Source organism: Acomys minous (assembly GCF_964271855.1).
Source record: "Acomys minous genome assembly, chromosome: 1".
NCBI lineage: Eukaryota > Metazoa > Chordata > Mammalia > Rodentia > Muridae > Acomys > Acomys minous.
This window is the reverse complement of record NC_140483.1, coordinates 124,983,089-125,004,541: the sequence shown is the minus strand read 5'-3', so window position 1 is coordinate 125,004,541 and position 21,453 is coordinate 124,983,089. Positions and strand designations below refer to the sequence as shown.

Genomic DNA, 21,453 nt, shown 5'->3' with positions numbered 1-21,453 from the left:
CCAGCTGAAGGCCCTAGCTACCACCTGGGTCTAGAAGGAAGCCTACAGGAGGCCCTGGGGACATCTTTCTCAGTGTGAAGCTTTCTCACTTATACTTTCTTGTTTCAGTCTTCCTTTTCCCTTTACATTAGGATTTACAATTAATATACTCAGACCCCACTGGCTTTTTAACTAACAAAAATCTATAATTCTCTTAAATATGGAAAAGTCAAGGTTAGTCCTAATGCTCTGTAGTAGAATAATTTTCCTAAATGAATGAACTAAGGTCACTTAGGTCTGCATGTAAGAATATGCTTGGGGCTGGGGAAATGGCTCTGTGGGTAAAGGGCATGCTGTGCAAGTATGACAATGTGAACAGAGAGCTCTAGCACCCACATAAAAAGCGAGGCACACACCAGTGACCTCTGACCTAGGGGACAGAGACAGGCAGATTGAGAGGGCACAGCAGCCAGCAGTCCACGTTCAGTGAGAGACCCTATCTCAGAAACAAATAAATACAAACAAACAAATACAAATAAGGTAGACAATAATAAAGACTTCTGAAGTCAACCTTTGGCCTCCAATATGCATGCACAGGCATGCACACCCAAGTACATACCTGCATACATATCACCCACATTAGAAAGAAAAAAGTTTACTCAGAAAGTTACAAATGGCTAAAGTGAAATGCAAAGTGAGGGCCCCACTTGCCACTAACCTCCATTTCATGTTTCAACCACTCTTCTAATTCTGTATTCTTTCGAGCATGGTGAGCTACTAAATCTGATCCTCCAATGATGTGTGGAAGCCTTCCTGCTCCAGGAAATGTGGTCTGGAAAACAGTAAATCGTGAGATTAAGCATATTAATAAATTAAGATAAATGTTTAAAAGAATACCTAAAATGCAAGCAGTGTAAGTAAGTCATGCATAAGCATCAAAGGTGTGTGTATTGTTAATGAAAATGAGACACAGAAAACTGTGCCAGAACCATCTGTTTTCACCCTTTTCTAACTATTACTATATCTAGACTTAGATATGCCATTAGGCCTTATACACAAAGAAAAATAACTTTAATTTTAATTGTAGGTTTTATTTAAAAATCACTTTAGTTTGCTACCTAGCAATCAAACCAACTCAAGAAAAACAAACTATAGTTTAAAGCACTATATCTTATTCTAACTTTTTCAAAATTTATCCTGTAATCCTAGCCCTTCAGAGGCTGGTGCAGGAAGATTAAAGAGTTCAAAGCAAGTCTGGGTACATAGCGAATTCCAGGACAGCTCATACTTCATGTAAGGGCCTATCTAAATAATAATAATAATAATAATAATAATAATAATAATAATAATAATAATAATAATAATAATAATTTATTAGTATTAATACTACTACTAATAATAATAATTGTTATTGTTATTAAATTAATTTAAAAAATGGGGATGGCTCTGGGTGGTAAAGGTGTCTGCCACCAAGCTTGATAACCTGAGTTCAATTCTCATGACTCATAGTGGAAGAAGAGACATACAAATCTTTTTTTTTTTTATGTTTTATTTTTTAAGATTCATTTATTTATTTATTGTGTATGAGTGCTTTATCTGCAGAAGAGGACATCAGATCACATTACAGATGGTTTTGAGCCACCATGTGGTTGCTGGGAATTGAACTCAGGACCTCTGGAAGAGCAGGAGGCGCTCTTAACCACTGAGCCGTCTCTCTAACCTAGAGACATCTAACTCTTACACATTATCCTATGACGTCCAGAGAACACACAACAAACAATACATTAACTTAAAATGCAAAACTTAAACAAAACCCATTAAATACTCCTTTGATCTGTATTTAGTGTCAGGGTTGTTTCAAACAATCCTAACGCTCCCATCTTGAGACACAGTTAATAAAGACACTTACCTTCTTGAATTTCTTGAAATTCTTCAGTTGCCCATAATCACTTAGCACGCACAGACTTCTGGCAGTGGAGTGACTAACCACCAACGACCTAAATTCCGTCAGCAGCACTCTCCTCGGAAGCACCTCACTGCTGTCCTGAAGGTCATCACTGTCCTTAAGTGGGGATTAAAGGGTTAGACAAGAAGCGAAGGAAAGGGCAATTGACTTGTCATTTAGAGATCTACAGAAAAAGCCCAACTGCCCAAGGACAACAGAGAGTTGTTCCCAGCACCTGAACTTTGCACTTGGAATCAATTCTATCTATTACAAAACCAAAAAACTTACTCAGCATCTCTATAGCACTGAAAACATCTATAGCATGTCAGCCTAGAAGACTATAATTAGTGCAGTATTTTCCCCCTAAAGGCTGTGAAGCACCTCAGTGAGCAAGCTTCCTTCTTTACACAGTCTCCTGACATGTATCATCATCACTGTCTGCTTCTTTGCCACTGACACTGGATGCCACAACTACTAAATATTCCATTCTACGGGTCCCCAGCTACTATATATTTTTGTTTTTTGTTTTGTTTTGTTTTGTTTTTTAGAAACAGGGTTTCTCTGTGTAGCCTTGGCTGTCCTGGACTCACTTTGTAGACCAGGCTGGCCTTGAACTCACAGCGATCCACCTGCCTCTGCCTCCCAAATGCTGGGATTAAAGGTGTGCACCACCACACCTGGCCTATATTTGTATTTTTAACACATCTAGAAACCAATTCTGAACACACTTGGTCATTAACTAATAATTTGTTCATTGAGATTCTTTGCTTATGTCACTTACCACTATTACATTGGTAGTAAGTGCAGTTTTACAGTGGTAAAATTTGCTGTTTGATACTGAAATACAGTTTAACAAATGTGGTTACAGAATATTAAGAATTGTAATGCATATTTCCTGCTTTATGTTTTTTCTAATGACTTTCTGTTCTCTGCTTATTTTATACTATAAAAAATGATATTAGACAAAAAACAAATCTGAGTGAGTTTGTTGAGTTGAAAATGTCTCATAAGGCAGCAGAGACCCAGGAATTGCTGATGGACATATATGCAGTGATGATTAAAGAAGCTTAGCAAAGGCGGCAGGGGAGCCTTGAACATGAGAAGCGTGGTGGCAGCCACCGGAAAGCAGGGCCAACTGAGAGCACTCATTGAAGAAGATCTGCTTATAACTACAAGAAAAGTTACCAAAGAATTCAATATGGACCAAGTATTATTCAGCATCTGAAGCAAATCTGAAAGGTGATAAGGATTCATAAGAGGATGCTTGGAGAGATGAGAGATAATAACAATGATGACGATAATAAATAATACATCAGTTTGACTTTGGTTCTCTCTTATCCTATACAACAAGCCACTTCTCAGTCTGACTGTGATACATAGCACAAAGTGTACTGTCCATGACGATCAGTGATAATTATTTCACTGGATGGACTGAGAAGCTCCAGAACCGATCACTCAGCAAAACCAAACTTGCACCCTAAAAAGGTCATGATCACTGGTTGTCTGCTGCTGGCCTGACCCAGGACAGCTTTTTAATTCCTAGTGAACCATTGCATCTGAGAAGTATGAGCAGCCAAGTGGTAGGATACACGCAGAGCTGCAATGAGCACAGCCAGCACCGACTGACACAAAGTTCCTCACTCTCCATCACACCATCAACACTTCTCAAGTTGAAAAGCACTGGACTATGAGGTGTTGCCTCACCCACGATGTTCTTGCTAACTGACTACCACTCCTTCAGGCAGCCTGCCACCTGTTTACAGGAAAACATTAGCAAGCAGAAAATGCTTCTCAAGAGTTCCTTGAACATGGGTTTTTATGCCACAGAAATAAACTTAATTCTCACTGGCAAAAATGTATTGATTCTAACAGTTCTCATTTTGATTAATAAGGATGTATTTGAGCCTAGTTATAACTATAATGACTTAGAATTCACAGCCTGGATCTGCAATTTCTTTTACTTTTAATCTAATCTTTATCTAATCTAATTCAACCTAATACAAATCAAGCCTAACCACCCCAATTATTTTTTTTTTCCTTCAAGAAAGGGTCTCATTATGTAATTCTGGCTCACCTGAAACTTGCTATGTAGTTCAGGCTTTTTAAGAATTCACAGAGATCTGCTTAGTGCTAGGATTAAAGGCATAGGCCACACTCAGCTATTAACTCTTTTAATCGATGATCTATATAATTCATATGTAATATAAGTACAGATAGAACAAAAAAGGAAAGTAACTAAAAAGGCTTTTCTGGCCAGGCAGTGGTGGCACATGCCTTTAATCCCAGCACTCAGGAGGCAGAGGCAGGTGGATCTCTGTGAGTTCAAGGCCAGCCTGGTCTATAGAGCAAGTTCCAGGACAGCCTAGGCTACACAGAAAAGCTCTGTCTCAAAAAACAAACAAAAAGGGTCTTCTGATAATAAAATGTAATCAGAATCTTACTTAAGCAAAACAGGCCTAATTCTTTTGGAATTTACAGGTAACACATATCCATCACTGTATTTGATATAAACAACAACACTGCTGGAAAGCTTCAGTTGTTTTATAAACAAAGGAATTTTAGTCCTTAAGAAAACGAATTGTTTAAGATTGCGTATCCATGCAGTATAGAGAAAGGGGTTAAACCTAAGGTTCTCTGTACTCTTAATTGTCTCATGGCTAAAGCATAATCTATTTCCAGAAGAGGCCAAATCCCAAAATGGACCAGAATTATAAAAGGAAGTATTTAATAAGATAAGCCGGGCATGGTGGCGGATGCCTTTAATCTCAGCCCTTGGGAGGCAGAGATAGGCAGATCTCTGTGTTTGAGGCCAGCCTTGTCTACAAAGTCCAGGACAGCCAGGACTACAAGACAAACCCTGTCTCAAAAAAACAAAAAACAAACAAACAAACAAAAAGAATGTAAATTAGCAGAAACTTATATGATGGTAATCATTTTAAGTCAAATGTTTGTAATAATTAAATAAGAATTTTCTTACAGTTTTTTCATCTTTTGTTGCCCGTGGTAATTCTCTCTGGAACTCATCTTTCTTTTCTGTTTTATCTTCCTAAAAATTAAAAAAAAAACTATTCATATGAGTTATTAATAATCTTTTTAAAAACCTTAAAAGCAATCATTCTGTGAAATAAATATAAATTGTATCTTAGAGAATAACCAACAAAATGTAAATATAACAAGAAGTTATAAAATCATATCCAGAAAATTGAATTGATAGTTGATCTATACTGAAATATACAGATAGATAGATAGATAGAAAGAAAGAAAGAAAGAAAGAAAGAAAGAAAAAAAGAAAGAAGATACTATGCCTGGCTGGGATGACAGAGTATCAGTAGACTGCTGGTACATCTTCCTTTATAAGCACATACAAAGATAAATTCAAAATGGCTTAAGAAAATCAAATGATGAATAATCCCACAGGGAGTAAGGCTGGTTAACTGCACGATTCCTATAGTGATGTATCAAGCTAACTGACTAGGAAAACCAACTGAAGGGCACATGCACCCTCTAGACCATTTCTTTCATATACAAGAGAGTCAGCAATTACTTTAAAATGAAAAGAGTTTTGTTGCTGCTGTTTTGTTTTTGGAGGCAGGGTCTTACTGTGCAGCCCTGGGTGGGTAGGAACTTACTATGTAGAACAGGGTGGTCTCAGATCTACCAGACTCTGCCTCCTGAATGCTAGAAAAATAAAATGTCCTTAATACCTTACAATAAAAACAAAAACTCTTTTTCAAATGACTCTTAGTAAAAACAAGTTAATTCTGGAATATAGTGATCTCTTTTGATAGATCCTAACTTGCTTATTCTCTTTTAACTTCTACATTGTATATTTTTCATTTATGGTGTTACTGTTAGATCCAAAGGGACACCTCCCCCACCACCCCGACCAAAGCAGTGATATCTCAAAACGGAACTCTAGGCTCAGCTCAGGCTGGATATAGCATTACTGGTAGATAGAGAAAAGCTCAAAAGCAGCCTTCCTCAGGAGCCTGTGGCACAGATTTCTGTCTGCCAGAAAGAGGCGCTCGCTTACCTCTTTCTACTGCAGATGGCAAACAGGGCATCTAGTTACCTATCAAAGCCCCACGCTAGCCTTCCGGCTCCTCCGGATCCCTATTACCTTGTACCTGTTATGCATACCAGAGCCCCGACATTAGCCTCCTGGCCGCTCACATCTCCTGCTCCAGCCTAGAACTCCATGCTGCTCCAGTTTATAAGCTTCTCTCCTCTGACCCTACAGCTACCTGCTCTGCATAATGGCTGAGCACGCTCTCTCCAATTTCTCTGTACTCTAGAGAGATATGTCTGTCTGCTAGGTTACCCTCTGCCCCAGAGAGGTAGCCATGGCTGCTTTGAACTCCCCCAAATGTCTCTAGTTATTCTCTCTCATCTCTACACTAAGAACCTTTCACCCCTGGATGGGGTGATCAGGCCAGAAGTTTCCCTGTACCCTTGCTTAAATCACTTTGTCCTAAGTTTCCAAATAGTAAAATAAGAATAAAAGAAATCTGCTATAAAACCATATACCACACATAATATTACTGTCTGATAACCATTATCATGAACCCTTAAATAGTAAATGAAAGGCTTTTGCTGCTTCACAAAAGACTATTTTAGTGGGGTCCACGATACATAGTACTCACGTCCTGTCTTTTCTCAAGTAACCGGAACTCTGAACAAACGTCTAACAAAAGCAGGCATTGAGGACTATGAAGTAAAGTCAAAGAGCAAAGACGTCTGTGACTCACAGCACAGCCACTTTTTGTGGGTCTGTGTTCATTGTGTGCAGGTGGATCAATGTGGGATGGTATTTAAGGAAAAGAAGCAAAGCCATGTAAAAACCGAACTGTAATCCCAGCACTCAGGACACGAAGGCAGGAGGCAACCAGCCTGGGGGGGCATGAGATCTTGCCTCATAAAGTGACTCGTTACTTACAATTATTCTGCTGCTCTCTGGCACTGTCTCACCATTAAGGTGATGATTCCGTTCTACATCCGTCCTCGGCTTTTTTCTGGTGCTGATGTCTTCCTCTTGCTTTTCAACTTTCACCTGAACTGCCGGCTCTGGCTTTGTACTCCTGAGTAACTCGTCCAGGGCTTCCTCTTCTAGAGCCAAGTCAACTACTTTTCTTTTTTTTGGTCTAAGATTTTCTATGGAAAAGGCTGTACTGGCGGAACTCTTCCCATTGGGTTTTATGTCTCTGTCACCCTCAAATGAGGCATGTGCTTCCTTGTCCACATGCTCGCTCTGAGACAGATGCTCCTTGCTTTTCCACAGTGAGGGTGCAGCAGGCTGCGTCTGTTCTAAAAGAGAACAAGACAGTTCCAGTCTTGATGATTTGGATGAGGACATTTCTGCATTTTCTTCATGCCTTTCCCTTAGGTTTAAAAGAGAAAACAAAGTCAGAATGAGAATTTTGCTTACGTTGTCAATTACTTACACTCCGCTTAACTCACAGCCTACCCCCAACTTTATTAACAGTACTAATGGAAAGCAAACCTTTCGAATGGCACGTGCTCCATATTCTTCCTACTGTTAACAGGATCCTGTGGCTAAAACACAGGAAGAGCCCTGACCTCTCTGCTAATGTACAATCAGCCAATAAATCAACGTGAGGGAAGAGAGAAATATATGAAACACAGGAGGCCCACTGGCAGACGGCAGCACCCTTATTTAGCAGTGAAGGGCTTAATGGGCACTTACACCTTTACCTGGGACTATTGCCTGATGAGCTGGAGTCACTAAACTAAGGCAAAGGGACTAAATGTAGAACGCGCCACCAACTGAGTACTGAAAACACCACGTGACCATGTCTCTAACAATACTTTCTACAACAGCACATCATTTGCTCAGGAAGTACTAAACACTTTTGTTTACACAATTTTTATAGCAGTCTAGAGGACTCACACTTGGTTCTTTACTTTCTAGGTTGTCAAAGATGTTAGTGTACATCCGGCCACAAATGGACAGTAGTGGAGAGATAGATCGGGGGGGGGGGGGGGGGAGGCAGAGAAGAAATAATTAATGATTACAATAAAGTAATTTACCCTTTTTACCTTGCAAGATAGATTATTATAGAAAAGATACAAGAAAGATGATTCTGGAACTTAGGTTTGGGTAATCGTTCCTACAGACACACAGCATACAACACAAAAACTAAAGTAGAAGGAAGATGAAGAAAAACAAAGTGCAGTTGGCATAATGGGCCTAGTGAAGGAGAGGAGGACAAAACTAAGATGGAATGAGCTCAGAAATAAAACCACTGGGCCAGCCTGGTGGCTCAGCTGGTAAGGGCCACTAATCCTGACTGTGCTGGCGGGTTTTGTATGTCAACTTGACACAGAGTCATCACAAAGAAAAGAGCCTCAGATGAGAAAATGCCTCCATGAGATGTAGCTGTAAGGCACTTCTCTCTATTAGTGATAGACTAAGGAGAGGGCTCAGCCCACTGTGGGTGCTGTCATCCCTGGGCTGAGTCCTGGGTTCTATACAAAAGCTGAGCAAGGCATGGGAAGCAAGCAAACCAGTAGGCAGTGTAGGCGCAACTTTCTTAACAATTATACTTTATTATGAACTCACTAACAGAGTTTACCTCACTTACAACCTGACTAACCCAAACCATCGGAAAAGGAGATCAAAGAACACAATAATGAAACTTTAAGGGATCAGTTCTGAGGAATGATTCTCCTGGTGTAGTTAGCAGGACCTCAGCAAACCCACAATTGAACCAAGGTTGCTGCTGGTACCTGGAACAGCAGCTGAGGCACAGACCTCAGCTGGAGCCTTCCCTGGAGCAGTTCTCTCTAGGAAGTTTCTAGAAGTGCAGGGATGAACAGTCAAAACAATCCCAAGTCCTCTCTCTTCCCTACCCTCTTGTTTTGGGCTCATATATATATATCCTCTCAGAGTCTCTACTAGGATGTTTTCAGCTGGCAACATCCAAGCTCCCCCACAAAGTAGTTTTAAGGGGATAAACATCCTGCTCTCACTAGTCTGTTTCCCAATTCCACACTTGGGATCAACACAAAAACATGTTTATCTCTCCTACAAAGCAGCACCCTCCATGGCCTCTGCATCAGGTCCTGCCTCCAGGTTCCAGCCCAGCTTGCACTCCTGCTCTGACTTCTTCCAATGATGGACCACGATCTGGAAGTGTAAGCCCAATAAACGCTTTGCTCTCCAACTTGCTTTTTGGTCACGGTGCTTTCTTGCAGTGACTGAAACTGAAACTAAAACACTGACAATCTGCAGTCAAGGCAAGCCTCTAAGTTGTCTTCTGACCTCCACAAAAGTATCTCTCTCTCACACACACACACCCAGAGAGAGAGAGAGAAAGAGAGACAGAGAGAGAGAGAGACAGAGAGAGACAGAGAGAGAGAGAGAGAGAGAGAGAGAGAGAGAGAAAGAAACAGAACTACAAGTATTCTGTTTCTATTTCAAGAGAGCAAACCTTTTCTTCAGACACAGTTGAGGGATTACTGACGACACACCTTTTCCTGCCACACGGCTGGAAGTAGTTTTTGATGGAGCTCTGCTGCTGTGCAGAAGCCCAGCCTTTGTTTTTATTTGCAGCAGGGGATTTCATCGGTGAAAGCTGGTAGTCTGGAATCTTTTCCCTAGGCAGCATATCTGATGCTACACTACCCGCTTTGGAGCTTGGTTTGTGGTCGTCCTTTATGTTGTAGGTTTCTTGAGAAAGCTTTCTAGAGTTCTGTTCCATCCCAGCGATCTTTGCTTCTCTTGGTCTTTCACTCAGAGACATACTATAGGGAAAGGAAGGAAAGGCAAACAATTAGCAGCAAGGTCTCTAAATTTTCTGATAAATAAGATTAGGTCATAGCTAATTAATCTAATTAGATAATTTAAGTTAACATATCTTCTCATCCCAAGAAAGTAGCACAGCTGCTATCTAAGTGCCTGAAGGATGAGGTCAAGGCAGCACACACCTTCAGGCGCTCTCCTAGGAACAGCTGCCAAGCACACTTACGGCCTTAACCCAGGGTCCTACTGTATATGAGGTGGTAGGCCTATGTAATCTTTATTTCATTCAAACATTTTAAATTATTTTTATGTAAAAGAGCTATAATACAAACTATACAACTATATATATATAACCTATTATTCCAGTATCACACATACAGTGCACTTAAATCACCACAGACAGGTTGATATCTGTCTACGCAGACATCAAACGGTAGTATCTACTATAGATCTCCGCACTACTAGAAAAATATTTTGAGGACATACATTGTTTTGCAAAATTTGACTGAGTGGACTAAAAACCAAACAAAGCTCTTTTAAGCAACTACTAAATATTAATTGTTTCTTTCACAAGTTCTGCCCACAATAGTAAAGAAGTATATATAATCTAACAGTGTTATTTAGTATCTTAATAGGAACACATTTTTGTGTAATATTGAAAATAAGACTTAGATGGAAACTATCAAAGAATATAAAAAGGGTAACCCTTTCTGCTGAACAACAAAAACAAACATACATAAAGTAACAAGAATTCTTCAAATAAGAGAAACCACTGAAAAACTACATGTGTGGATGAATATAATATTATTTTGGTATCTAAGCTGTCCTAATACATTATCTCCGAAATTACAAGCAATATTTAATTACAGACATTATGTCCAGGGCAAGACAGTGCACACGTTCCTCCATCTTATATTCTTCCTGAGGCCATTTTGGGTTTAACTAGAATTTGATCTTCTTTATGAAAAATCCCATGACAAGTTACCCATCTCTCAAAAAAAAAAAAAAATGGCCTCAAGTCGTGCGTGGTGGTGCACGCCTTTAATCTCAGCACTCGGGAGGCAGAGGCAGGTGGATTGCTGTGAGTTCGAGGCCAGCCTGGTCTACAAAGTGAGTCCAGGACAGTCAAGGCTACACAGAGAAACCCTGTCTCGAAAAACCAAAAAAAAAAAAAAAAAGATACCCATCTCTATTCCAGGACCCAAGGCCAAGACGCCCCAACTACCTCATCTTAGTTTCTTTTAAACTGCCTGCTTGTGCAAACCTCCCTCTGTAGCTGCTGAGCAAGACGACAGGGTGTGGGTTTTGTCTTTAAAAGCCTCTTGGTCTAAATGCTTAGGGCTACATGCAGGACCAAATACATGAGTGTCGTTCCAGCTGCCTGGAGCAAGCTTTCAAATGCCTATAAGCTGTGTCTCAGTGATCATCTCCGGTGAGCTCCATGTACCAATTATACAAACTAACATATTTATTCTAATATCCCCATATTCACGAGGAATACATTCCAAGACCATCAGGCACTTGAGGCCTAAAACCAATGATACTGCCAAATTCTATACATACATATGTTTCTTTCTTTTCTTTTCTTACATACTTCTCTCTCTCTCTCTCTCTCTCTCTCTCTCTCTCTCTCTCACGCTCTCTCTCTTTTTGCTAATGAGACAGGGTTTCTCTGTGTTAGCCTTGGCTGTCCTGGAACTTGGAGATCTGTCCTGTAGACCAAGCTAGCCTGCAACTCTGAGATCTGTCTGGCTCTGTCTCCCAGAGTGCTGGGATTACAGGTATGCACCACAGTGCTCAGCTATAAATATATATTCTTATACATATATACCATTAGCTTATAAATTAAGTGTAAGTTAGAGATAAAACATAGTAACTAAGCCGGGCGTGGTGGCGCACGCCTTTAGTCCCAGCACTCAGGAGGCAGAGGCAGGTGGATCACTGTGAGTTCGAGGCCAGCCTGGTCTACAAAGTGACTCCAGGACAGCCAAGGCTACACAGAGAGACCCTGTCTCGAAAAACCAAAAAAAAACCAAAAAAAACAAAAAAACATAGTAACTAAAAAAATTAATATTTACAATGTACTATAATAAAAGTCATGTAAATGTGGTATCTCCTAAGATATCTTATTGCACTATACTCATCCTTCTTATAAGACATAAAATAATTAGTATGTGGTTAAAACGAAGAGAACTGAATGCTTCAGGCACTGTGATATAGGATCAGGTGACTGTATAGAAATTACATGAACACAGTACATCTAAGTAAGCTAACATGACAGTGAGTTAAAATCTGTGGGTTGTGACCCCTTTGGGGGTTGAATGACCTTTTTGCAGGGTCGCCTAAGACCGTCAGAAAACATATTTACATTACGATTAGCAACAAAAATAATTTTATGGTGGGGGGGTCACTACAACATAAGGAACTGTATTAAGGGGTGGCAGCATTAGGAAGGTTAAGAAATTTCATCAGGATATTCAGAAGCATATGTTAAAACTTAGAAATTTACAGTTTCAGCAACTTCCCATTGAATACAGTGATTTACTGTGGAAAATTAAAAATATATATAAGCAGAGGCTACTATATTTCAAGTGTACTTCATCAGCCACAAATTCTTTTTCTCTTTCAAATACATTTGAAGGAATAATAAAAATTACCCTAAGGCAGTAAAAGTACTGTTTGCAGACAAATCAGATCCACACCATTGCACTTAGCGATACAATGTCGACAGCTCCTCTGACCCTGCAAGGGCAGAGTTATGGAGCTATAACACAGACGGCTCACAGGAAGCCACAGGACTTCCCTGCTGGAAGAACTACCTCCAACAAAGGAATGCTGAGGGTGGGAGGAAGTCTTCCCCATGGAAGAGCACACCTGTTGGTTATCCAGTATTAAACGGCCAGCCCTGAAAACACGCATACAAGCACATACAGACTGAGCAAGTTGTATTCATGCATTTAGGAATACACACACACACACACACACACACAATTAGAGGAAAAAAGAGGTTATGAATTTGAAAGAGGGGGCAAGAGAGGGTTTGGAGGGGAAAAAATGGAAGGGAGAAATGATGTAATTATAATCTCAGGAAAAAAAAAAAAGAAAATTGGCTGATCTGAGATTCCATTTTCGCTGGCATTTCCTTCTTCCATGCTTTACCTTCTAAATGATGACGGGATAACAGCAGCAAGTTTTTCTTGAATATGCTATTAACTGATAAAATAATGACAACAGCTCGCTAACAAAGACATTTTACCATGTGTCCGCTGGCTCTGATTCTGTGTCTGCTACATATGCTGTCATGTTCACTGGAGCACTTGGCATTATCTTTCCATTGACTGACAAGTCTTGGGAAAGGCTTGGTCCTGGAGTTGTTGTCTTTAATTCTACACATCATGCAAGTCAAAAGAGAGAGAAAGAAGTCGGAGCTATTACATATCAGATAGAAACAATTATAAAAACCTCAAGCTGTTTTGGAGGCAAAACAAACTGACATATGGACAGCAATAGGAAGTCCTGAGAAGCCAGCAGGACTATGTCACTGATAGCTGTTATCCTAATCATGTGTTGCTCATTCTTTATTCTTTGTGTTTAACATGATTATAGGCATATAGACAATCACTGATAATGTTTACAAATAAATTCATAAATATGAAGAAGAGGAGAAGAGGAAGGAAGGAGACTGTCCAACACTGATTGGTATGAAGCCATTTAAGACAGAACCCTACCAAGGCTACCTCTGAGAATGCAAAGAGTGCAACAGCTGCTTACAGTGCACACTTTTATTCCCTTTCACGGCCTGGTTTCTATATAAAATCGTATACTAGAGAAAGCACTGATCTGCCAGTCAGAAAACCAAATGCACGATCAGTTTGGCTCTGACAGCTATAAGATCTCAAATGTTCTCAGCTTTGACATCTGCCCTGCCTCCCTTGGAGATAGGGTTTCATAAAGCTCATGCTGGCCTTGAACTCAGAATGTAACTATCTTTGAATGCCTGTTCCTTCTACGGCTGCCCTTGGAATACTGCAATTTCAGGCTTGTACCACTTCACTTGGTAGCTTTCTAAAAAAATCTGACAATGAACTTTAATTTTAGTAAGTTTTAGATGAATGGAAAAATGGAGCCATTAGCACAGAGATTGCTCATATATCCAGTAACCCTTACTATTAGCATTTTACAGTTATATAATTCAGTGGTTCTTAATCTGTGGGTCATATCCCCTTTGGAGGTTGAGCAACTCTTTCACAGGGGTTACATATCAGATATCCTGCATATCAGATATTTACATTATGATTCACAACAGTAGCAAAACTACAGTTATGAAGTATAAGTAAAATAATTTTATGGTTGGGGATCACCACAGCACGAGGAAATGTATTAAAGGGTCACATCATTAGGAAGGCTGAGAACCATTGATATAATACAGCTATTAAAATGAATGAATCATCAGTAATAACACTTAATACTATTACCAAATCAAGCTTCTGGTTTATGAGTGTTTAATATTTTTAACTCTTCTTTTTCTACTACAGGATACTTGGTGTATTTACTTGCCAACTTTCATAATCCTTATTTATTTATTTATCCATTTACCTACTCATCTAGTTAACTAGTTAGTTAGTTAGTTTCTGAGGATGGAGCCCAGGACCTTATATGCACTCAACCTCTGAGCTGCAGTGGCAGCTCTACCTCTTCATTTTTAAACAAAAGATTCAATGATCTCTAAGGGGTTTTCGCCCATAAATGCCATGTCCTCAGTGAAGCCTTCTCTGAAGACCAGGCAGCACCCTTCCAGTTACTCAGCTTCCTGTTTGTACTCAGCAATCCTGCACTGTGTGAGTGCTCTTCTTGTTCACTGTCCGAACCCCGATGGCTAAGGACAGGGGTCCTATCCACTTTGCTCCCTGATGAAGCTGCAGCAACTAGAGCAGCCCCCAGTGTACAGCAGAACTGTGTACTGGATGAGCAAACGAACGAGCGAACCAAGGGCTAAGTAGATAGGCTGTAGAAGAGGTATATGGTCACACCTTGCAAGCAGAACAGAAAAGCACACATACAAATACGTGCATATATAAAACTTCTCATGTTATTTACCTGTACAAGGCTGGCCCTGTGGATTACAGTAATTCTCTGTAGTCATAAAAATAACAGCCAATCCAATTTCTGCTTCAGGAATAGGTCTAAGACCATGCCTGTGAGAATAAAATAGTTTAAATATAGTAATATAGTAAAACTAACAACTTTAATTAATATAATATCAAGCTTCATAAATCTATTTTTCTTCCCAAAGAGAAACTGAAATTTTATGGTGTGGAAAGAACCTGAAATGCAGTGAGCTGTTTTGAATTCCTCACTAGAGCAGTGCTGCTGGGGAAAATCCATCATTTTCCAGCAACCTGGTTAGCATCATCAATAAAATAAGGGGCTAGAGTAGAGGATGAAGACTGTCCAGTTCTAACAACAGTTCTATCTAGAGACAGGAAAACAGACCTTCATAAACAAATCTACAATTACACCAATCCCCAAATAGATGGCAAGGAGGTGGGGGACATAAACCATCATATACAATCTCTATCTACACGCATACACAGGTCAGCAAACTAAGTCAGCACAGCCTTCATACATCCAGACACCTTTGTGGGGAGGTGAGAGGGCACAGTCTTGCCATGCTGTACTGACTCAGCACTGAGAGCCCTGGACTGTAGGTTACAGGCTGGCTCACAGCACTTCATTTAAGAGGCTATGGGGACTCAATGTGCTACATTTTATAAAATGAATTATTTTATAGGCCAGAATATTAGTATAATTTTTAAAACACTATCCAGAAACTATGGCTTAAATTTTAAGCTATAAAGCACCTTTTAATACTCATTGAAGAGCTGTTTTAAGTGGCTGTGGTAATCTATATTATGCGACATGTTTTATGTGCTCTGAATTTGGAGTTCTATTGTATGTGTAACTATAATCTTGCAGAGCTACAAGAGATGTGCCTCAGCAGTTAAGCCTATCCTTCGCAGCCTATATCCGCTGGCCCCTCCCACAAAGAGCTCCAGCAGGATTAGCTACAACAGGCTGCGAGGGGTGGCTAGATACTCAGGTGAGGGTCCAGTGGTCCTCCCCACACCGCCTTCTATGAGGAAAGGGCAGTGCTCAAAAAGCCTAGCTATAGTGGGGCACAGTGGCACACGCCTGTAATCCCAGCACGCTGGAAGCAGAGGCAGGCAGATCTTTGTGAGTTTGAGGCCAGCCTGGTCTGCAAAGTCAGTTCCTGGATATCCAGGGCTACCTACCCAGTGAGTCTCTGCTCCCCTCACCCACACCCACCCCACCAAAAAAGAAAGGGGGGAAAGGGAGGAATGGCTATGATGGTCTTTTTTTGAGTGGCCCAGTCAGACTCCTGAAGATGGCAGCAGTTTGGCTCTGAGGACAGTCTTGCAAATCAGGGATCGAGATGAACTCAGTTGGCAGAGTGCTTGCCTATCATACATGAAGCCCTAGGTTTGATCCATAGCATAAAAACAGCTCAGTGGTTTAAGCTTGTAATCCCATCACTTAGGAAGTGGAGACAAGAGGACCACAAGTATAAGGTCATCCTTGGCTACACAAGTTTGATACCAGTTCTGTCTCAAAACAAACAAACAAACAAACAAACAAACAAAACCAAGAGCCCAGAAAACAGCTAACATTTCCCTATCTTCCCATACTGTCACACATGTATGTATATACATGTGGAATTACATATAATATGTAATATAGAAGTACAAATAATTATGAAGGGCAAATTTTTTATTTAATTTACTTACTTTTATTTTATATGAATTGGTGTTTTACCTGCATGTATGTCTATGTGAAAGCATCAGATCTTGGAGCTACAGTAAGTTGTGATCTGCCATGTGGGTGCTTGGACTTGAACCCAGGTCAGCTGGAGGAGCACTCAGTGCCCTTAACCACTGAGCCATCTCTCCAGACCCTGAAGGGCAAACTTTGCAGTTCTTGATACTTTCAAAAAATATTTTAATTTTTGAGTTTTAACCCCAGCTACAATATATTATTGTGCATAAAATCTACTAGCTCATTAAATTTAAGAAACTACTGGATGTGGTGGTACATGCCTTTAATCCTAGCACTCAGGACGGGAGGCAGGGAAGGTATGTAGATCTCTGTGAGTTCAAGACCAGTTTGATCTATATAGTGAATTTCACGACAGCCAGAGCTACATAGTGTGACTCAGTCTTAAACCAAACAAAACAGCAAGTTCTATAAATTTTATTAAAAGAGCAAAAATACCTAAAAAAAATTATACGTATATGGTCTAGTACCCCAAATCATAACTCTCAAGAACATGGCATGACAAACCTTTGTACACACATTTTTATTAACTGGGAGGCATATAAAATCTACTTGCATTTTTAACTAGTGAAGAATTTTGTACCTTTGAAGCATATCCATTATCAAATGAATCCATTTCTTCTGGGAGTCAGTAATTGTGATCTGTGTATTTGTTATTCCTATGTCGATAACACAAGTTCCAGGAGCTGAAAAAAAACTCTCTTCCTCTTCATTTTCTTCTGCTATCAGCCTGGCTTCCCCGCCTCCGAAAGTAATCGCTGAACTTAATTTCTTATGCTGCAAACAGGAAGAAGCATTTAAAAAGCAAAGCAACAATTGGAGTGAGGTTCTGGAGCACATTCTCATTATGTACAAATTTGACCTGGCAATTACGACAGAAGAACTCATCCTCCTCCCAGAGGGCTACTTGAGCTTGCACGTTGAAGTGCAGCAGCCCTGTCCCACACACCACACTGGGGCGCGGCTCTCCAACGGCTGGATCACCTGCACAGTTTTGCCACTACAACATAGACTCCTGAGGTTCACATTTTGGAACACAAACGACATTCCACAAATGTTCCGTTAGATAAACCACTTAGGACTTGAATGTTTTCTGCCCTCCCTACTAAGGTGCTCACATAAACGAAATAGGCCTATTAGGCAGTATTCAGAAATACCATAATCAGACACACAATCACTGGGCAGGTTCTGTGCACAAGTGGCTTTTTATCTTACTTCACACATCTACATAAGGACCCAAAATGGAAAGCCTAAGAGCTGTTAATAAGAGTGCTAATGTAGCGGCTATGGAGACACCTCAGTGACTCAGAGCACTGGACAGTCTTGCAGAGGACCTGGGTTCAGCTTCCAGAACCCAAACGGCAGTAACTCACAAGCATCTGTAACTCTGGTCCCAGGGATCAGACACCCTCACTGATGTCCAAGAGTACCAGGCATGTATGTGATAAGCATGCAAAAAGACACCCATACATAACATATAAACAAATACAACTAAGAAAATAGGAATGTATCCTAGCTTTAAAATTACCTGTTTTGCATTTAAAAATACAAATGTTTTCCCTTTGAAGATTTGTTTTCTTTCCTGTCGTCCTGACAAATCAACACTTTTACTTCCAATAGCTGGTTCATCAATGGGTGGGTAAAAACTGTAAAAATAATCAAAATATACTCTAATTATATACTGTTCTCTATGATTACTATTAAACTTGCAAATGAACTGACACCTGATACAAAAAAGGCTGAATTTCAATATTCTCTGACCAGGCACAAAGATAAAGGTCTGTATCCCCACAAGGCAGAAGCGGGGAGTCAGAGCCAGTCTGGGGCGAACCTGGCTTACATTATGAAATGAAGTAACTGAGAGAACATTATAGGACATGAGCGACCAGCCAGGCCACCACAGCAAGATCCTGTCATAAAAACAAAAACAACAATGACAGCAAAGAAAACCCAAGAAAAAGCAAACAAAAGCCAGTATTTAGAGGGGTTTTGTTTTGTTTTCTGGTAAAGAGTTTTATCTGGAACAAAATGAGCAACTATATCTAGATGCCTTTTCCTAAAACATGGTATCTGTTGCATCTATTATAGCAAAATGCCTCTGTAGTTCTTCAAATAATACGCTAAGGAAGATGATTGCAACAAAGCCCCTATTTAAGCAAATATAAAGTTGAAAGGTTGTTTGGGGCAGATCTCTTCTCCACCAAGTTCCTTGGAGCGTGTATAGAAGGCACACATGATCATTTGTGTTCCAGGGTTAGGAGCACTGCATTTGTGAGTCCCAACCACCCGTCAACAAGCAAGCTCTTTATTTCAGAAGAGCTGTTGCTTCACCTCCCAAGATTCTCACTGCAAACATTACTCAGAAATGGCTGTGGAGAGGGCTGGCAGAGCTCTGTAGTCTTTGCATAGCCAGCAAGCTATGTATGAATGTCAGAGATCTATCAAGACTCTCCCAACAGTCAGAAACCTGCTTGAAATAATAAAACTGAGACAACATGTCACAACATGAGCACTCTGTACAAACTGAGAGGGAACGCCCTCGTTTCCTTACAGTAAGACAGACACAATGTGGACTTTCTATTAGAATACACATAGTACAATTAAACAATCCTGTACAGCATCAAGTCTTCTAAAAAAGACTTCATCTATCCCAGTACTGAGAATGGCTGACAGAAGCCAAGAATCACAAATCACATGAGGTGCATGCAGGCTGTCTTACTGTTGGTGACCTGCAGAACGCAGATATAACTACACTAAACAGGACAGCACTTGCTGCACAGTAAGACCATACACGCCCCTGATTTAAATTCAGAGCTGGTCACACTTTCAGAACTAAAAGAAGTGTAGTGACAGCAAGAGCCACTGTAGTTTATTTGCTATCACCTTTATATTCATTTCATTTCTCCTCTTCCTCCTTCTTCTTTTTGGGGGGACAGTGTTTCTCTGTGTGCATCCCTGGCTGTCCTGGACTCGCTTTGAAGACTAGGTTGGCCTCAAACTCACAGTGATCCACCTGCCTCTGCCTCCCAAGTGCTGGGATTAAAGGTGTGCACCACCATGCCTGGCTTTATATTCATTTCTATTAAAATATTTAAATTTTTCTGTTTATGAGCCTTTGCCAGGTGTGGTGGTATACTCCTGTAATCCCAGCATTCAGGAGCCAGAAGCAGGTAGATTTATTCTTCAAGGCTGAAGGCAAGAAGAACACAAATTCAAAGTCTTCTTTTGCCTACAGGAGTTTAAGGGCCACCTGGGCCACAGGAGACCCTGTGTCAAAGACAACAACAGGGCCGCAGGGATGCTTCAGTGTGTAAAGGCTGGTCACTAAGCGGGATGATCTCAGTTCAATCTCTGGAACCCTCATGGTGGAAAGAGAGAACCTCCCTCCCCTTGTATGCTGGGGCACATTCATCCATCCATACATGCATGCAAGAAATAAAATTTCCTCAAGCACTAGGTAGTATCCTATAAAGATACCCCATAAGCAGTCAGTCTATTCTTCTGACATATTTTGCATTAAGTAAAATCCCTATATATTAAATTGACAAAAAACATAACAAAACACCAGTTTATAGTCTCTAGCAGCCTTACCATGCAACCTACGGAAAAAAAAGGTCAAGTATCTTCCTCTTTAATCACAATTTATATTATTTCAAAGTATCACTATACAATATATAAATTTCCTAAGATGCCTGTTTAAAACTTGATAGAATATCAAAAGCAATAAAGCAAGACTATAAATCTAGTCTATTCTTTTGGGAGGGGTTGTTTTTTTAGACAGGGTTTCTCTGTGTTAGCCTTGGCTATCTTGGCTTGGACTCACTTTGTAGAGCAGGCTGACCTCGAACTCACAGAGATCTGCCTGCCTCTGCCTCTCAAGTGCTGGGATTAAAGGCGTGCGCCACCACTGCCTGGCCAGATATTGTCAGTTAACAACAACAAACATTTCTTTTCAGCAAGCGCTTATCTCAGACAACATGTTCAGATTTTAAACAGTACATTATCACTAATACTTAAAATAGCTCAGCTAGGAAGCATTAGTTACCTCTGATACATAGGTGAGTTCTCTTTTTGTAGAGACAGGGTTTCCCCATACAGTTCACAATGGTTGTGAATCTGTCATACTTCTGCCTTCGCCCCTGCTGAGTGTTGGAGCTATCAGCATGAGGCTCCTCCGCAGCCAGCTTAGCTATTATATATACAATGTTCTGCCTGCATGTGTGCCTGCCGCCAGAAGAGGGCACTAGATCTCATTATAGATGGTTGTAAGCTGCCATGTGATTGCTGAGAATTGAACTCAGGACCTCTGGAAGAGCAGGCAGTGCAGTACACTTAACTTTTGAGCCATCTCTCCAGCTTCCTTACCACATTTTTTACATGAGGTAACTAAGACCAGAGACCTGTTCTCTGTGGCTTCAAGAAACTTGCTGCACACTCTGTCTCAAAAAACAAAACACCCCAGAATGCCTACTTATACCTATGCTATATTTTATTATGTTTAATATAAATTGTATACCTTTCAATTTCTGGAGGCTGTTTCTTAGACTCAACTGCTTTGAGAAATTCAGAAAAGTATTCCGGCTTTACAATTGGACATCCACAAATGAGTGCACATATAGTCTAAAATGAAAAATCGCATGTAATTATAAATACATATATTCATACAATAGCTTGCTTAAAAGAGAATTACAAGTTATAAACTCAAAGATGCCGTTTTACACTATCTCTCCTTTCAAAGTCCTAAATGTACAAAATGTACAAAGGAGACACAATTTAAAATAAAAGTCAGTGCTCAGTCACAGCTTAGGTTTAGAACACAAAGCACTATATAAACATTCCAACTTAAGAAGTCCTCAATCCCTGCGCCAAAGGCAAAGGCACACATCTACGTATCTAGGTTGGTGAGACTCACTAA

The 21,453-nt window shown here is 40.3% G+C and overlaps 1 protein-coding gene across 2 annotated transcripts in view; it reads right to left on the bottom strand.

Annotated features, from left to right (window-relative positions):
- NBN (nibrin) overlaps window positions 1-21,453 on the bottom strand; it is a 34,259-nt gene that overhangs the window by 4,694 nt on the left and 8,112 nt on the right. For both annotated transcript variants that reach the window (XM_084789470.1, XM_084789471.1), the window contains exons 5-14: window positions 21,055-21,158; window positions 18,067-18,184; window positions 17,122-17,315; window positions 14,784-14,881; window positions 12,943-13,072; window positions 9,416-9,688; window positions 6,861-7,302; window positions 4,902-4,970; window positions 1,889-2,041; window positions 698-811 (exon numbers count right to left, since the gene is read on the bottom strand). In XM_084789470.1, the coding sequence (XP_084645596.1) occupies window positions 698-811; window positions 1,889-2,041; window positions 4,902-4,970; window positions 6,861-7,302; window positions 9,416-9,688; window positions 12,943-13,072; window positions 14,784-14,881; window positions 17,122-17,315; window positions 18,067-18,184; window positions 21,055-21,158 (1,695 nt within the window). The remainder of the gene's footprint in view (window positions 1-697; window positions 812-1,888; window positions 2,042-4,901; window positions 4,971-6,860; window positions 7,303-9,415; window positions 9,689-12,942; window positions 13,073-14,783; window positions 14,882-17,121; window positions 17,316-18,066; window positions 18,185-21,054; window positions 21,159-21,453) is intronic.